Raw genomic sequence first — 15,417 nt, 5'->3', positions numbered from 1 at the left:
GGATTCCAGGCGTGAGCCGTGGCACCCAGCCCCCTGCTCTCACTTCTGTCCCCTATCCTTGCTCCTCTTCCTCAGTCTGTGACTCAAGCAGGGACAGTGTGGTGGGGGCCTATGGAGAGGACAGAGAAGACAGGCTCACGGACAGGGCAGGTACCATGAAGAGTTGGAGACCTTAAACTTCATCGTCAAAGGCATCAGACCCATGCAATTCTGGATTCAATCCCCACCTCCATGACCTTGGGCAAATCATGTCACCTCTCTGAGCCTCTCTCTTTTTTTTCCCCCATCAGTAAAACAGAATATAACATCCCTTACATGATCTCATGGCAGTGAAATAAAATATTTATAGCAAGGGTATAATTTTGATTTAATTCACTTGTGTCCTTATTTGCATATTCCAAACAGACCTGAAGCCTTCTGAGAGAGGCCAGGGCCCCTTCCATATGAGGACTGGATCATGCTTCCCCCTCAGCTGATCTGACACTGGGGACAGTGTGGGCTGATGGCAAATGACCCTGGGCTTTAAGAGTAAAGAGACCTGGCTTTGAATCCCAGCTTCATAGCTTCCTGACTATGGAGCCTGGGGCAGGCCACACCAATCTGGGCCTCAATTTCCCCTTTTGTAACTTGGGTCTAGTAATAGCAACCTCCTAATAGGGGTGCTGGAGAGTTTCAGGGAGACAACGTAAGTCAGCCCCAGGCCAGGCACTGAGTCAGTTCCTGGCTAGTGTGGGCAGAACTTCTGTGATCCATTGATTGATTGGAAACGGAGTTTCGCTCTTGTTGCCCCGGCTGGAGTGCAGTCACCCAATCTCAGCTCACTGCAACTTCCCCGTCCTGGGCTTAAGTGATTCTCTTGCCTTTGGCCTCCTGGGTAGCTGGGATCACAGGTGCCACCATGCCCGGTTAATTTTCTTTTCTGTATTTTTATTAGAGACAGGGTTTCATCGTGTTGGCCAGATTGGTCTTGAACTCTTGGCCTCAGGTGATCCACCTGCCTCAGCCTCCCAAAGTGTAGGGATTACAGGCGTGAGCTACCACGCCTAGCCAATTTTTTTTTTTTTTAATTTTTTTGAGATGGAGTCTCACTCTGATGCCCAGACTGGAGTGCAGTGGCACAATCCTGGCTCACTGCAACTCCCACCTCCCAGGTTCGAGTGATTCTCCTGCCTCAGCCTCCTGAGTAGCTGGGATTACAGGTGCGTGCCATCACACCCAGCTAATTTTCCTATTTTTAGTGGAGACAGGGTTTTACCATGTTGGCCAGGCTGGTCTCGAACTCCTGACCTCAGGTGATTCACCTGCCTCCTCCTCCAAAAGTGGTGGGATTACAGGTGTGAGCCTTTCGGAGGAGGAGGCAACTTCTGTGATTTTAGAGGGCTGTGGGTATCACATGGCTGTTCTCTGTCCTGTACCCCTGCTATGCAGTTGACCCACTGTCTCTTCAGATGCACCAGCAACCAAGAGCAGCCCATTTCATGACTCCATCTTCTCCTTCCCTCCCATGCTTCCCGTCTGTCTCTGCTCAGAGGAAAACAGGGGATCCAGGCTGGGGTCAGACAGCTGTCCAGCTCCTCCCTTTACTGTGCTGCCCTCACCTTCTCTGTTAAAATGGCAGCAGGACCAGCAGCTCTCTCGGGGCAGACATCTACCAAGGACTGGCCACATGCCCAGCCCAGCCTTGCCAGTTTAGCCGATCCCTGGGAAGCAGGAAACGTTTCCAGTGAGAAATCACTCGTTTCTTCTTACTTGTGCCTGGGTTTTGCCAGCTTGGTGATCTGGGGCCCCGGACCTGGGCAGCCTGGGTAGCCTTGTGACAGGCATCCGGTCTTCCCTGCCTCTCTTGCCTGCCTGCATCCTACAGTGAGGACTGAGGCCCTGAGGCCCCAAGGGGAAGTGACAGGCGGATGTTGGGGTTCAGACCAGGGATGGTGGGGTGTAGGTGACAACTCCACCGGAACTTCTGCTAGGGCCTCTGCCCACAGGATGTGACTTAGGGAGGGCTCATGGGAAACAGCAGGCCCTGGCTTGAGCTGTAGTCGGATAGTGGAGGCCACACAAACCCACCATAGATCCCGACCCACTGCGCTACTGCTCAGACCAGTGGTGCCGTGCCCCAGCAATGCCGTGGCTCCACCCCTAGGCCACATGGGCAGGGCCCTGAGATGGGGAAGTGCTGGGGTTTGTGCCAGACTGACCTGGTTCAAATACCAGTATGGTCACTGACCAGCTGTTTGACCCAGGCCAAGTGATGTCACCTGTGAGTCTCAGGATCCTGATGTGTACGATGGAGGTGACAACAGTACCCATATGGTTGAGTGGCAACCGAGATAATTCTTATAAAGTGGTAAGTAGGGCTGGGACCATTTATTTTCCATCAATAAATTGTCATTACTAAAATTTTTATGGTTTTCTCCTTATCCTCCCCACCTCCAATTTATTTATTTATTTATTTATTTATTTTTTTGAGACGGAGTCTCGCTCTGTCGCCCAGGCTGGAGTGCAGTGGTGCGATCTCGGCTCACTGCAAGCTCTGCCTTCCGGGTTCACGCCATTCTCCTGCCTCAGCCTCCCGAGTAGCTGAGACTACAGGCGCCCGCCACCTCGCCTGGCTAGTTTTTTGTATTTTTTAGTAGAGACGGGTTTTCACCGTGTTAGCCAGGATGGTCTCAATCTCCTGACCTCGTGATCCACCCGTCTTGGCCTCCCAAAGTGCTGGGATTACAGGCTTGAGCCACCACGCCCGGCCCCCACCTCCAATTTAGCTAACAGCCTCCTGCTTCTAATAGTGTACCCATGAACCTGACCCTACTTCTCTCCCTGCCTAAACCCCTCTCTGGTTCTACACTACTCTCAGGAGGAGAGGCTCCTTCCTCCTCAGCCTGACTTTCCAGCCCCTCCCTGGTAATGCCCTTACCCAGAACAGGACCTCTTGTGACATCAAGGTCATCAAAGCCATTCCAGCCTCCTCCTAGGAGGCTTTGAGGCTAAGCAGTGTGGGGTGAGAGCTGGGAGCCACCCCGAGGGTTTTTTTTTGAGACGGAGTCTCACTCTGTCACCAGGCTGGAGTGCAGTGGCAAGACCTCGGCTTACTGCAACCTCCACCTCCTGGGTTCAGGCGATTCTCCTGCTTCAGCCTCCTGAGTAGCTGGGACTACAGGCACCCAACACCACGCCCGGCTAAGTTTTGTATTTTTAGTAGAGATGGGGTTTCAACATATTGGCCAGGCTGGTCTCGAACTCCTCACCTTGTGATCTGCCTGCCTCGGCCTCCCAAAGTGCTGGGATTACAGGCGTGAGCCACCGCGCCCACCCCAAGGGCTTCTTGCAGGAAGAGAGGGCATCCAGAGTCTAGGGGAGTGTGGAATCAGGGGAGAACCGCCCTGAAAGCAGGAAGGCTTAGGGAGACAGTAGAGAGATTTGCATGGCCACAGCCTGGGAGGTGGGGTGTGAACTGGAAAGAGCTTCCAATGTCACATTCAGGTTCTTCGGGGACAGAGAGGCCAGACTGGGGGGCCAGGTCTCAGGATCCACCCGCAGAGGGCTGGAGAGGAGGGGGCAGATTGAAGCGGGGCAAAGGAGGCAGAAAAGACGGCTTTGCCGGAGGCTGTCCTTGGGCAGAGCTGGAGGGGGAATCTGGGGGCCGCTGGAGCCAGGAAGATGCAGGCGAAGGGATGGGCGCGATGGGGGAGGGAGATGGGGGGGTGAGTGGTGAGCTCCCGCTTGCATAAGGACAGCAAGCCTCCCCAGTGCTCTCCTCCTGGCCCAACCACGGATAGCCTGAGTCAAGAGAATCCCCTTCACAGTCAGACACCCAGCTTTGTCGCCGTGTGACCTTGGGCAAATGACCTCACCTCTGAGCCTCAATGTCCTCTTCTGCAAAATGGGTTAGTGATCCTGACTATGGGGCTGTTGATTCAGGATTCGGCGGAAACGCCCAGCACTTCCTGAGCACACAAAGAGTGCTGAGAAAATGGTAGCTGTTTTTTGCGATTATTGACCCGGGGCCTGATCAGCTCTGGCGCGACTCGGCGAAGGCGCGAGTCCTGCGGGTCCCATCCCTGCCTCCTGGAGAGCCAGGCTCCAGCGATAGAAGGCCCGGGCGTTGCTTGCTCGTCGCCTCCAGTGCCGCCGCGCCCCCTGGCGGCCGTCGGTTGCCATGTCAACGGAGGGTGGCGGGGACCGGGGGAGGCGGAGGCGGGGGCCGTTTTCTCCTCCCAGGGCCGGAGGACGCTCCCTCCGCGCCTCCCGCCTTCGCCTCTTGGGGGGGCACTCCGAGCCGGGGAGGAAGGGGCTCTCCGCGGCAGCCGGCATGTGGGGGTAAACTGAGGCACGCGGCTGGGCGCCCGCAGCCAGGTGCCGAGCGCGGGGCCCCACCTCCGAAGGCGGAGGAGGGGCCGCGGGCGGTGACGCGCCGAGGGCGGCCGGCGGACAGCGAGCGGGCGGGCGGGCGGGCGGGCGGTGGCGGCGGCGGCAGGTGCGGCCGCGGAGGGTGGGAGGGAGGAGGGCGGGGGCGGGCGGAGGAGGAGGGGAAGGCGAGGCCGGGCACCTCCCCCTTTATAACGCGCCCCCTCCCGGGCTCTCGGGCCGTCTCCTAGTCGGCTCTTCCCGTCTCGCCCCCTCGCCCGGCCGCCCCGGGCCCGGGCCCGGCCAGGGAGCCCCCAGGCCGCGGCTCGGGGGCTGCCCCCCCGCCCGCCGCCCCGCGCAGCCCGGCGGAGGCGGCGCCGTCGGAGGAGGAGGAGCAGGGCACTGCGGCTGGCCCCGGATCGGGCGCCAGAGCGGCAGCAGCTTCGGCAGCAGCGGCGGCCCGGGCCCATGCAGCGGGACGCGCCACCCCGAGCCCCAGCTCCGGCGCCCCGGCTCCCCGCGCCCCCGATCGGGGCCGCCGCCAGTAGTGGCGGCGGCGGAGGCGGGGGCAGCGGCGGCGGCGGAGGCGCCTCTGCAGCTCCGGCTCCCCCTGGCCTCTCGGGAACTACAAGTCCCAGGGGGCCTGGCGGCGGGCGGCGGGCGGAAGAGGCGGGGTCGGCGCCGCGAGGCCGGAAGTGGCCGTGGAGGCGGAAGTGGCGCGGCCGCGGAGGGGCCTGGAGCGCGGCGGCGGCGGGACCCGGAGCGGGAGCGGCAGCAGCAGCGGCTGGGGGCGGCGGCGGCGCGTTGGAGGCGGCCATGGCAAAGCAGTACGACTCGGTGGAGTGCCCCTTTTGTGATGAAGTTTCCAAATACGAGAAGCTCGCCAAGATCGGCCAAGGCACCTTCGGGTAAGGCTGGGCCCCTCGGGGCCGGGAGCCGTGGGCCTGCACCCCTAGGGCGGACGTCGGGATGCCCCGGGCCCCGCCCGAGTTGGTAGAGAAACCGTCTGTCCCCGGGCTTGCCCACTGGTCTTTAGGCCGCGCCGCACCCCGCCCCGGCCTGAAGGAGCCGGCTGGTGGGGAGGAGCCTGAGGCCGGTGGTGGGGGCGGGGAGGGGCTGCAGAGAGGCGCCCGTGAGGGGAACGGGATCTCTCCAAGAGACGCCCAAGTGAGGAGAAGGGACTGAGAGAAGGAAGCAGAAGCTCCGAACGAGACAGGGTGCCGGGTGGCGGGGTAGCCGCGTGCCCTGGGTACTTACCCCAGCCCCGCCCGGGAATCTTTTTGCTGCTGCCCCTCCTCCTGTAGTGGGGGAGGGGCGGGCCCTGCGGAAATCGCCTGATGAGCTCTCGGGTCTCCCTTTCCGCCTGCAGGGAGGTGTTTAAGGCCAGGCACCGCAAGACCGGCCAGAAGGTGGCTCTGAAGAAGGTGCTGATGGAAAACGAGAAGGAGGGGGTGAGTACGGATCGGGCGTGCGGGCCAGCCGTCTAACTGCCCAGGACCCCGGGTCGGTTTTCCACCCTGCTGCTTCTAGGAGTCTCAGGTTGAGATTTAATTTTTTTCGTAGTAGTTCAGAAATTTCCAGGGAATTTGGCCTCCACCCTAAAACTAAATGCTTCATTCTTAGGCAGTTATGGGTGAGACCGGGAGGGGGAGTTGATGCATGCATCGTGTGCACTTTAGTTCACGAAGTTAGGAAGCCTTTAAACACCTTTTTTTAGTGTTAAATTTTGCTTAATGTTAAAGAAAGATACATATGCATGCAAATTTTTGAAAAGTGACTAATACTCAGTTATTTAATGTGTTTAAAAGGAGCGGTCCCTCCACCCCATCTTAGCTCAAGTACAACGTCCCATAAACCTTCCTTTTCCTGATGTGCTTTAGCGAGGACATTTTTGAATCGTCATGTTTGTTGCCAACGAAACAGCCATAGAGCTGAAGTTTGAAGGCTGAAACCGCCGAGCATTTAGTGGCTAATAGCAAAGTATTGCTGTTTCAGTTTGTTGTCTCAAATCATCTCCTTGAAGTGTGCATGCTCCTACTATATCCATTTTACAGGCAGAGCTTCTGAGACAGCTGGTTTCAGAGCCCATGATCTTGCTCTGTCTCCCATCTTGCCTCTCAATATAGACCCCAGGGCTGGGCTCTGTACTGCGCTCACTCTTGACCACTTTCCCCTCTCTCCCACCCAGTTCCCCATTACCGCCTTGCGGGAGATCAAGATCCTTCAACTTCTAAAACATGAGAATGTGGTCAACTTGATTGAGATTTGTCGAACCAAAGGTAAGTTGTTTGGATCTTATGAGGAGATGACACTTGTAGCCTAAGGTTTTGTTCGTAAAGTTGGAACTAGACCCACCTAAACTGCCTCCTCTTAACTCAGATGGACCCATGGTGACTGCTTTCTCTGGTCCTCTTTCATCGTAGCTGGTGCTTCCTCGGGGTCTGCCCTGGCCCAGAAGAGGCACTCAGAAAATATTTGACCAGTGAAGGAAGGAACAGACAGATGCTCTGGAGGGCTTGGGTGCCCATGGGTTGGAGCAGGAAGAAAGAAACTGGTTGTGGGAAAGTGTGTTGGGTGTGGCTTTCTTGACTTTTTCTTCCTTGTATTCCTGCCTCAGCTTCACCCTATAACCGCTGCAAGGGCAGTATATACCTGGTGTTCGACTTCTGCGAGCATGACCTTGCTGGGCTGTTGAGCAATGTTTTGGTCAAGTTCACGCTGTCTGAGATCAAGAGGGTGATGCAGATGCTCCTTAACGGCCTCTACTATATCCACAGGAACAAGGTGGGGGCGAGAGCTGGGAGGAGGACCCAGGCTTGGGCTGGCCTTGGCTCCCACTACCGGGTGGATATCACTGAAGGAGCCACTCTTGCCCTTCTTGCAGATCCTGCATAGGGACATGAAGGCTGCTAACGTGCTTATCACTCGTGACGGGGTCCTGAAGCTGGCAGACTTTGGGCTGGCCCGGGCCTTCAGCCTGGCTAAGAACAGCCAGCCCAACCGCTACACCAACCGTGTGGTGACACTCTGGTACCGGCCCCCGGAGCTGTTGCTCGGTGAGGACTCCCGAGCGGGCCGAGGGGGGTGAGGGCCAGGCATCTACCTGGCCCCCGCCCCCCCACTGCCAGGGCTTCTTGAGCTGCCGGCCCTGGGGCATTGAGTCTCAGGAGGCCTCCGGGCTCAAGGGGCCCTCCTGGTGCGCTCTTCTTCCCAGGGGAGCGGGACTACGGCCCCCCCATTGACCTGTGGGGTGCTGGGTGCATCATGGCAGAGATGTGGACCCGCAGCCCCATCATGCAGGGCAACACGGAGCAGCACCAACTCGCCCTCATCAGTCAGCTCTGCGGCTCCATCACCCCTGAGGTACGGGGTCCCGGTCCCCCGGCAGAGGAGTGGGGAGTGGAATGGAGGGAGCGCTCCTCTCTGGAAGGGAGGCTGGTTTGGTGACAGGGCCTGCCCTTGAGAGCCACACAGGCTATGCGCCAGTCTTGGTTCCATCAGCCATTCTGTGGCCTTGGGCAGAACAACTGAGTCAGCGCTGGGTTTCTCTTCTGTGAACCAGAAATGTGACGTATGTCAGGGTTGGGCCTGGCATGTGGTATGTGCCAATCTGTGGCGGGCACTGCTTCTCTTGGGAGGGGTCGAGTTCTCTCTCCAGTAGTAGTCTGGGAGTCTCGAAGTGGAGCAGGTATTTTAGTCCTTTTAGGCCTTAACAAAGGGATAAGCCACGTACCTCCTGGCCGGACTTCATCCTCTGTCAACGCCCCCTCCCTCCCAGGTGTGGCCAAATGTGGACAACTATGAGCTGTATGAAAAGCTGGAGCTGGTCAAGGGCCAGAAGCGGAAGGTGAAGGACAGGCTGAAGGCCTATGTGCGTGACCCGTACGCACTGGACCTCATCGATAAGCTGCTGGTGCTGGACCCTGCCCAGCGCATCGACAGCGACGATGCCCTCAACCATGACTTCTTCTGGTCCGACCCCATGCCCTCTGACCTCAAGGGCATGCTCTCCACCCACCTGACGTCCATGTTCGAGTACCTGGCACCACCGCGCCGGAAGGGCAGCCAGATCACCCAGCAGTCCACCAACCAGAGTCGCAATCCCGCCACCACCAACCAGACGGAGTTTGAGCGTGTCTTCTGAGGGCCGGCGCTTGCCACTAGGGCTCTTACATTTTTTTCTTCTGCTATGTGACTTGCATCGTGGAGACGGTGGGGCATTTGAGTTCATATCTCTCATGCATATTTTATTTAATCCCCACCTTGGGCTCTGGGAGCAGCCCGCTGAGTGGACTGGAGTGGAGCATTTGCTGAAAGGCCAGGAGGGTATCGGGGCTGTCCTGTCCTCGCTGGCTTTCTGGATGGTGCCCAGAGGGTTTCCATGGGGTAGGAGGAGGGGATCTCCCACCAGTGACTTTTTCTAAGAGCTCCCAGCATGGTGGAAGAGGGGACAGTTCCCTCACCCACCCACAATCCTATTCTCGGGCTGAGAACCCTGCGTGGGGACAGGGCTGGCCTCAGGAATGGGCTGTTTTTGGCCTAACCCTCAGAAGCACTGGGGCTGGCACAAACTCTTGGTTTCTTTAGCAGGAGAATTTTATCGTGTTTCTTTTGGTTCCATTGTTTGGAGACATTCCTGGGCACAGTTTGGTCCGTTAGAATTAAAAGGTTTTTTTTTTCTTTTTTTTTCTTTTTTTTTTTCCTCCAGGAGTTGATGTGTGTTTTGTTCTGCGCACATGCCACCAACTCTTCCCCCACAGTCAGCAGGTTGGGCCTGACCATTGGGACTTGATTGTGAAGTCACTGGAGGTCTTGACTCTTTTATCTCAGTTCCTGTTCTCTTACATAATTGCAAAGGACCTTTGTCTGTTTTTCCTCTTGGGTGCCTTCCAGAACGCATCTCATGTCCCTGGTGAGGGAATTGGCGAGGACCTGCTGCGAGCTGCTATGGCTGCAGTGGTGACCCAGCTGGGCAGATCACTGGAGTGACAATTTGATCTGTCACCTGAGAAGGATGGTCCCTCAGGCTGCTGGGTAGAGGGCCTGGGGCAGGCCGGAGAGAGAAAGTGTGCAGAGGGTGGAGGGATCACAGGGGTCTTGGAAGGTGGCAATAGTTTGAACAGGGGTGGAGAGTGTGTGGGAGAAAAATACAGGCTGAAGGTAGAATACCTGGGACCCTCTGAGGAGCGGAACATTCTGGCGGGCATGTTTTCTGTGAGCCTGAAGTTGGGAAGAGACATTCTGGAGGTCAATTTCCTACATCCTCTTACGGGCAGAGACCTTGAAGTGGGGCCAGGAAGGAAGGTTGGCAAAACCTTTGACCAGAACTGTCCATTTACAGAAACTGACCCAGACCACAACACAAAAGGCCAGTGAAAGAAAAAAAAATTTTTTTTTTTTTTGAGACAGAGTCTCACTCAGTTGCCCAGGCTGAAGTGCAGTGGCGTGATCTCGGCTCACTGCAACTTCTGCCTCCCGGGTTCAAGCGATTCTCCTGCCTCAGCCTCCTGAGTAGCTGGGACTACAGGCACCCACCACCACGCCCAGTTAATTTTTGTATTTTTAGTAGAGATGGGGTTTTGCCATCTTGGCCAGGCTGGTCTCGACTCCTGACCTCAAGTGATCCGCCCACCTCAGCCTCCCAAAGTACTGGGATTACAGGTGTGAGCCACCACGTCCAGCCAAGGAAAAAATTCTTGATTGGTGTATTTGTTTTCCTGAGACTGCTATAACTAATTGCTACAAGCATGCTAGCTTAAAGTAACACGTTTATTCTGTTCCAAAGTTATTGGTGGCAGGGTCGGCTCCTTCGGGAGGATCTGAGAGAGGGAGAATCCTTACTGAGACTCCTGGTGACTGCTGGCAGTCCTTGCATCCCTTAGGCTTGTAGATGTGTCGCTCTGGTCTCTGCCTGTGTTCACATGGCATTCTTCCCTCTGTGTCTTTTTTTTTTTTTTTTTTTTTTTGAGGTGGAGTTTCGCTCTTGTTGCCCAGGCTGGAGTGCAATGGCATGATCTTGGCTCACTGCAACCTCCACCTCCTGGGTTCAAGCGATTCACCTGCCTCAGCCTCCCTAGTAGGTGAGATTACAGGCGCCTGCCACCATGCCTGGCTAATTTTTGTATTTTTAGTAGAGACAGGGTTTCACCATGTTGGCCAGGCTGGTCTTGAACTCCTGACCTCAGGTGATTCACCTGCCTCAGCCTCCCCAAGTGCTGGGATTATAGGCATGAGTCACCACGCCCGGCCTATGTGTCTGTCATATGTGGACACCAGTCTGGATTTAGGGGCCACCTTGACCCAGTGTGACCTCATCTTAACCGATTACATCTGCAAAGACCCTCTTTCCAAATAAGGTCATATTCTGAGGTTTGGAGAGGACATGAATTCAGGGGGCACACTTCAACCCAGTATAACTAGTAGTCAAATCCAAATCGGCTGGGCGCAGTGGCTCACGCCTATAATCCCAGCCCTTTGGGAGGCCGAGGCGGGCAGGTCACGAGGTCAGGAGTTCAAGACCAGCCTGACCAAAATTGTGAAACCCCATCTCTACTAAAAATACAAAACTTAGCTGGGTGTGCGCCTATAGTCCGAGCTATGTGGGAGGCTGAGGCAGAATTGCTGGAACCCAGGCCAGGAGGCACAGGTTGCAGTGAGGCAAGATCGAACCACTGTACTCTAGCCTGGGTAACACAGCGAGACTGTCTCAAAAAAAAAAAAAAATTAGCTGGGCATGGTGGTGCATCCCTGTAGTCCCAGCTACTCAGGAGGCTGAGGCAGGAGAATCACTTGAACTAAGGAGGCGGAGGTTACAGTGAGCTGAGATTGTGCCACTGCATTCCAGCCTGGCGACAGAGCGAGATTCCGTCTCAAAAAAAAAAAAAAAAAAAAAATCCAAATCAGGGCTGGGTGCAGTGACTCAGGCCTGTAAACCGCAACATTGGGAGGCTGAGGTGGATACCTGAGGACAGGAGTTTGAGACCAGCCTGGCCAATATGGCAAAACCCCATCTCTACTAAAAATAAAAAAATTAGCTGGGTCTGGTGGCGCCTGCCTGTAATCCCAGCTACTTGGGAGGCCGAGGTGGGAGAATCGCTTGAACCCAGGAGGCAGAGAGAGGTTGCAGTGAGCTGAGATGGCACCACTGCTTGCCAGCCTGGGTGACAGAGCGAGACTTATCAAAAAAAAAAAAAGAAAAATCCAAATTAAAGCTATTGTGAGGTGTCCTGACAGCAGTCAGTAGGAATTGAGTGGGAAAACTCACAGGGCTGGCCTAACTGTATTTTCTTTGAAGGATAAGAAGCTTCTCTAAAAGGTTCATATTCTTTGACTCAGCAATTCCACTTACAGGAATTTTTTAAGAGCAATTACACAATGATAGTCTTTATGTCATTGAACCCTCACTGCAATTTTTTTGGTCTCATTGATTCATTGAGCATACTTACTAGGTGCGTCTTCCAAGGGCCGTGCTGTTCGGGACTTAATACAGCTGGAAACGGTGGCCCACCCCCACCCCAGTGGAGCTCGCCTTCCAGTAGGTCCAAACTGGTTTGATTGAGTTCCATGGAAAACAATAAAATGGGGTAAGGGGAAGAGTCGGGGGTAGCTGAGGGGTCAGCGTGACGTGGAAGCAGAAATCGAGGCTTTTTGGGGTGGGGGTGTGGGTACAAGTGCCCAGGGCTGGGAAGCCTTTGGGGAGCTTTGTACAGAGTGTGTGGTTCTTTATGTTTCGGTGTTTCCTCATAGTTGGTTAACTAATACATTTGTTATGCAATTAAGCCATCTTTTCATTTTTAAACATTTTTAAAAACATACCTTTTAGAGATGGGGTCGGCCGGGCGCGGTGGCTCACGCCTGTAATCCCAGCACTTTGGGAGGCCGAGGCGGGCGGATCACAAGGTCAGGAGATCGAGACCACGGTGAAACCCCGTCTCTACTAAAAATACAAAAAATTAGCCGGGCGCAGTTGTGGGCGCCTGTAGTCCCAGCTACTCGGGAGGCTGAGGCAGGAGAATGGCGTGAACCCGGGAGGCGGAGCTTGCAGTGAGCTGAGATCCGGCCACTGCACTCCAGCCTGGGCGACAGAGCGAGACTCCGTCTCAAAAAAAAAAAAAAAAAAAAAAAAAAAAGAGATGGGGTCTTGCTTTGTTGCCTAGGCTGGTCTCCAGCTCCTCAGCTCAAGGGATCCTCCCACCTTGGCCTCCCAAAGTGCTGGGATTACTGGTGTGAGCCACTGTGCCCAGCCAATTAAGCTACATTTTAAAACAACCAAGACAGGCGCCAAACCCTGGAGCTGCTGACCGGAGCTCGTCCTCACCCCCTTCCCCAGTCTACCCCAGGGAGGAACAGGGACTGGCCAGTCAGGCGAGGGTTCTCTAGCTTTGGCCTCAAGCTCCGGTGTGACATGGGTGCTGTTTCCACCTGTGGAGGGAGGTATGTGGACTGGAATAAAGGCTCCCAGAGGGCAGGGCCCTGTGGGGCTTTTACCATGTTTCTGGCACCTAGATAGCACCTGGCACGTGTGAGTCTCTGGGATACAGTGGAGCGAGTGCAGTGAACACATGGCCAAGGAGGCTGTGCAGATGGGAAAAGGCCTTCACCAGCTCATGGGGATGAACTCGCGATGTCACCCTGCAGGGGGACTGAATTCTGTGTCCTGGCCTTTTGTTTAAGAGCCTGGAGTCACGTCCTGGTGTTTTTGTTTTTTTTTTTTTAAAGGAAAAATGGTTTTATTCATTTGTACTTAAACCAGCTAAGGAAGTACTGATGTCATTATAATGCAGCAAATACAAGACCTTTTTCCACAAATATTAGCATAACCATCAAAATAGGGACTATAGTAAAACAGCCAAAAAGGGCTGAGAGAATCAAGTATGTTACAACTTAACCCTTCACCTCAATAGAATTATTTTATTATTATCATTATTATTTTTTTTTTTTTTTTTTTTGAGACAGAGTTTCACTTTTATTGCCCAGGCTGGAGTGCAATGGAACCATCTCGGCTCACTACAACCTCCGCCTCTCGGAATTCAGGCTATTCTGCCTCAGCCTTTCTGAGTAGCTGGGATTACAGGCATACGCCACCACGCCTGGCTGATTTTGTATTTTTAGTAGAGACAGGGTTTCTCCATGTTGGTCAGTCTGGTCTCAAACTTTGGACCTCAGATGATCCACCCGCCTCGGCCTCCCAAAGTGTTGGGATTACAGGCGTGAGCCACCGCGCCCTGCCTATTATTACTTTTGAGATGGAGTCTCTCTCTGTCACCCAGACTGGAGTGCAGTGGCGCAATCTTGACTCTGCAAGCTCTGCCTCCCGGGTTCACGCCATTCTGCCTCAGCCTCCCGAGTGGCTGGGACTACAGGCGCCTGCCACCATGGCAGGCTATTTTGAATTTTTTTTTTTTTTTTTTTTTTTTTTTTTTGAGATGGAGTCTCGCTCTGTCGCCCAGGCTGGAGTGCAGTGGCCGGATCTCAGCTCTGGAGGCAAGCAGATTCTGCTCAAATCCCAGCTCTGTGTAACCTTGGTTGAGTCTCAGTTTCCCAATCTGTAAATGGGGCTAATAATTGAATCTTTTTTTTTTTTTTTCCGAGAGTGAGTCTTGCTCTGTCGCCGAGTCTGGAGCACAGTGGCATGATCTCGGCTCACTGCAACCTCCACCTCCCGAGTTCAAGCAATTCTCATGCCTCCACCTCCTGAGTAACTGGGATTACAGGCACATGCCACCACGCCCTGCTAGTTTTTGTATTTTTTTTTTTTTTGAGACGGAGTCTCGCTCTGTCGCCCAGGCTGGAGTGCAGTGGCCGGATCTCAGCTCACTGCAAGCTCCGCCTCCCGGGTTTACGCCATTCTCCTGCCTCAGCCTCCCGAGTAGCTGGGACTACAGGCGCCCGCCACCTCGCCCGGCTAGTTTTTTTTTTTGTATTTTTAGTAGAGACGGGGTTTCACCATGTTAGCCAGGATGGTCTCGATCTCCTGACCTTGTGATCCGCCCGTCTCGGCCTCCCAAAGTGCTGGGATTACAGGCTTGAGCCACCGCACCCGGCCTTATTTTGAATTTTTTTGAGACGGAGTCTCGCTCTGTCCCCCAGGCTGGAGTGCCCTGGCGCCATCTCAGCTCGCTGCAAGCTCTGCCTCCCGGGTTCATGCCATTCTCCTGCCTCAGCCTCCCGAGTAGCTGGGACTACAGGCACCCGCCACCTCGCCCGGCTAGTTTTGTGCATTGTTTTTAGTAGAGACGGAGTTTCATCGGGTTAGCCAGGATGGTCTCGATTTCCTGACCTCGTGATCCGCCCACCTCGGCCTCCCAAAGTGCTGGGATTACAGGCTTGAGCCACCGCGCCCAGCCTATTTTGTATTTTTGATAGAGACGGGGTTTCACCGTGTTAGCCAGCATGGTCTCGATTTCTTGACCTCGTGATCTGCCCACCTCAGCCTCCTGAAGTGCTGGGATTATAGGCGTGAGCTACCGCGTCTGGCTTATTTTTTTAAGACAGACTCTGGCTCTGTCGCCCAGGCTGGATCACAGTGGCTCGATCTTGGCTCACTACAACCTCCTCCTCCTGGGGTCAAGCGATTTTCTGCCTCAGCCTCCCGAATGGCTGGGATTAAGGACGCCTGCCACCACTCCTGGCTACCTGGCTTCTTTTTGCCCAAGTGATTTGCTGAAACAGAGCCTCTTCCTCCAGCAGACTTGGACTCTTAAGCATGTCCCGTGTCCACCCTGTCCTTTGTGTACTCCTCTCCCTGGCCAGGATCTCACCCTGGCAGGGCAAGGGCAAAACGGGCCCTAACTGTAAGGTGGGTGGGCTGGGATAAGGAGGCCTGGAGGAGGCCAGATAAAGCCAGCCCCAAGGTCTGGAAGCCCTCCCAAGCATAGCCCCCTCGCCTCCCATCTGCCTGCCTGCCTGCGTGCTTACCTTTAACCTCTACCTAGTTGTTATTTAACTCGCGGTGAGGTTCTGACCAGTCCCACGCTCCACTCCAGAAACCCGCTAGGGAAGCTAAGTCCCTGGGCTGATCCTAGGATGAGGGCAGGAACCTATCAGGTAAAACCTTTCTCCCTGTACACT

The 15,417-nt window shown here is 55.1% G+C and overlaps 2 protein-coding genes across 10 annotated transcripts in view; one reads left to right on the top strand and one right to left on the bottom strand.

The window, feature by feature from the left end:
- The window catches only part of SH2D3C (SH2 domain containing 3C), a 51,173-nt gene extending 46,737 nt beyond the window's left edge, over positions 1-4,436 (bottom strand). Inside the window, exon 1 of the mRNA XM_028834789.2 lies at positions 3,855-4,436. The gene's annotated coding sequence lies outside the window, so the exon portion shown is untranslated. The remainder of the gene's footprint in view (positions 1-3,854) is intronic.
- Positions 4,437-5,084: 648 nt separating this feature from the next.
- CDK9 (cyclin dependent kinase 9) lies at positions 5,085-12,125 on the top strand. 9 transcript variants are annotated; one of them, XM_077965077.1, is made up of 8 exons: positions 5,085-5,255; positions 5,717-5,798; positions 6,536-6,626; positions 6,965-7,131; positions 7,232-7,403; positions 7,562-7,710; positions 8,126-9,483; positions 11,431-12,125. In XM_077965077.1, the coding sequence occupies exons 1-7, from the start codon at positions 5,164-5,166 to the stop codon at positions 8,489-8,491; spliced, it is 1,119 nt and encodes a 372-aa protein (XP_077821203.1). In that variant the 5' UTR covers positions 5,085-5,163; the 3' UTR covers positions 8,492-9,483; positions 11,431-12,125.
- The last annotated feature ends 3,292 nt before the right edge of the window (positions 12,126-15,417 follow it).

The sequence above is a fragment of the Macaca mulatta genome, chromosome 15, assembly GCF_049350105.2.
Source record: "Macaca mulatta isolate MMU2019108-1 chromosome 15, T2T-MMU8v2.0, whole genome shotgun sequence".
Classification (NCBI taxonomy): domain Eukaryota; kingdom Metazoa; phylum Chordata; class Mammalia; order Primates; family Cercopithecidae; genus Macaca; species Macaca mulatta.
The sequence above is the reverse complement of the archived record's forward strand: the minus strand, read 5'-3'. Positions and strand labels throughout refer to the sequence as shown.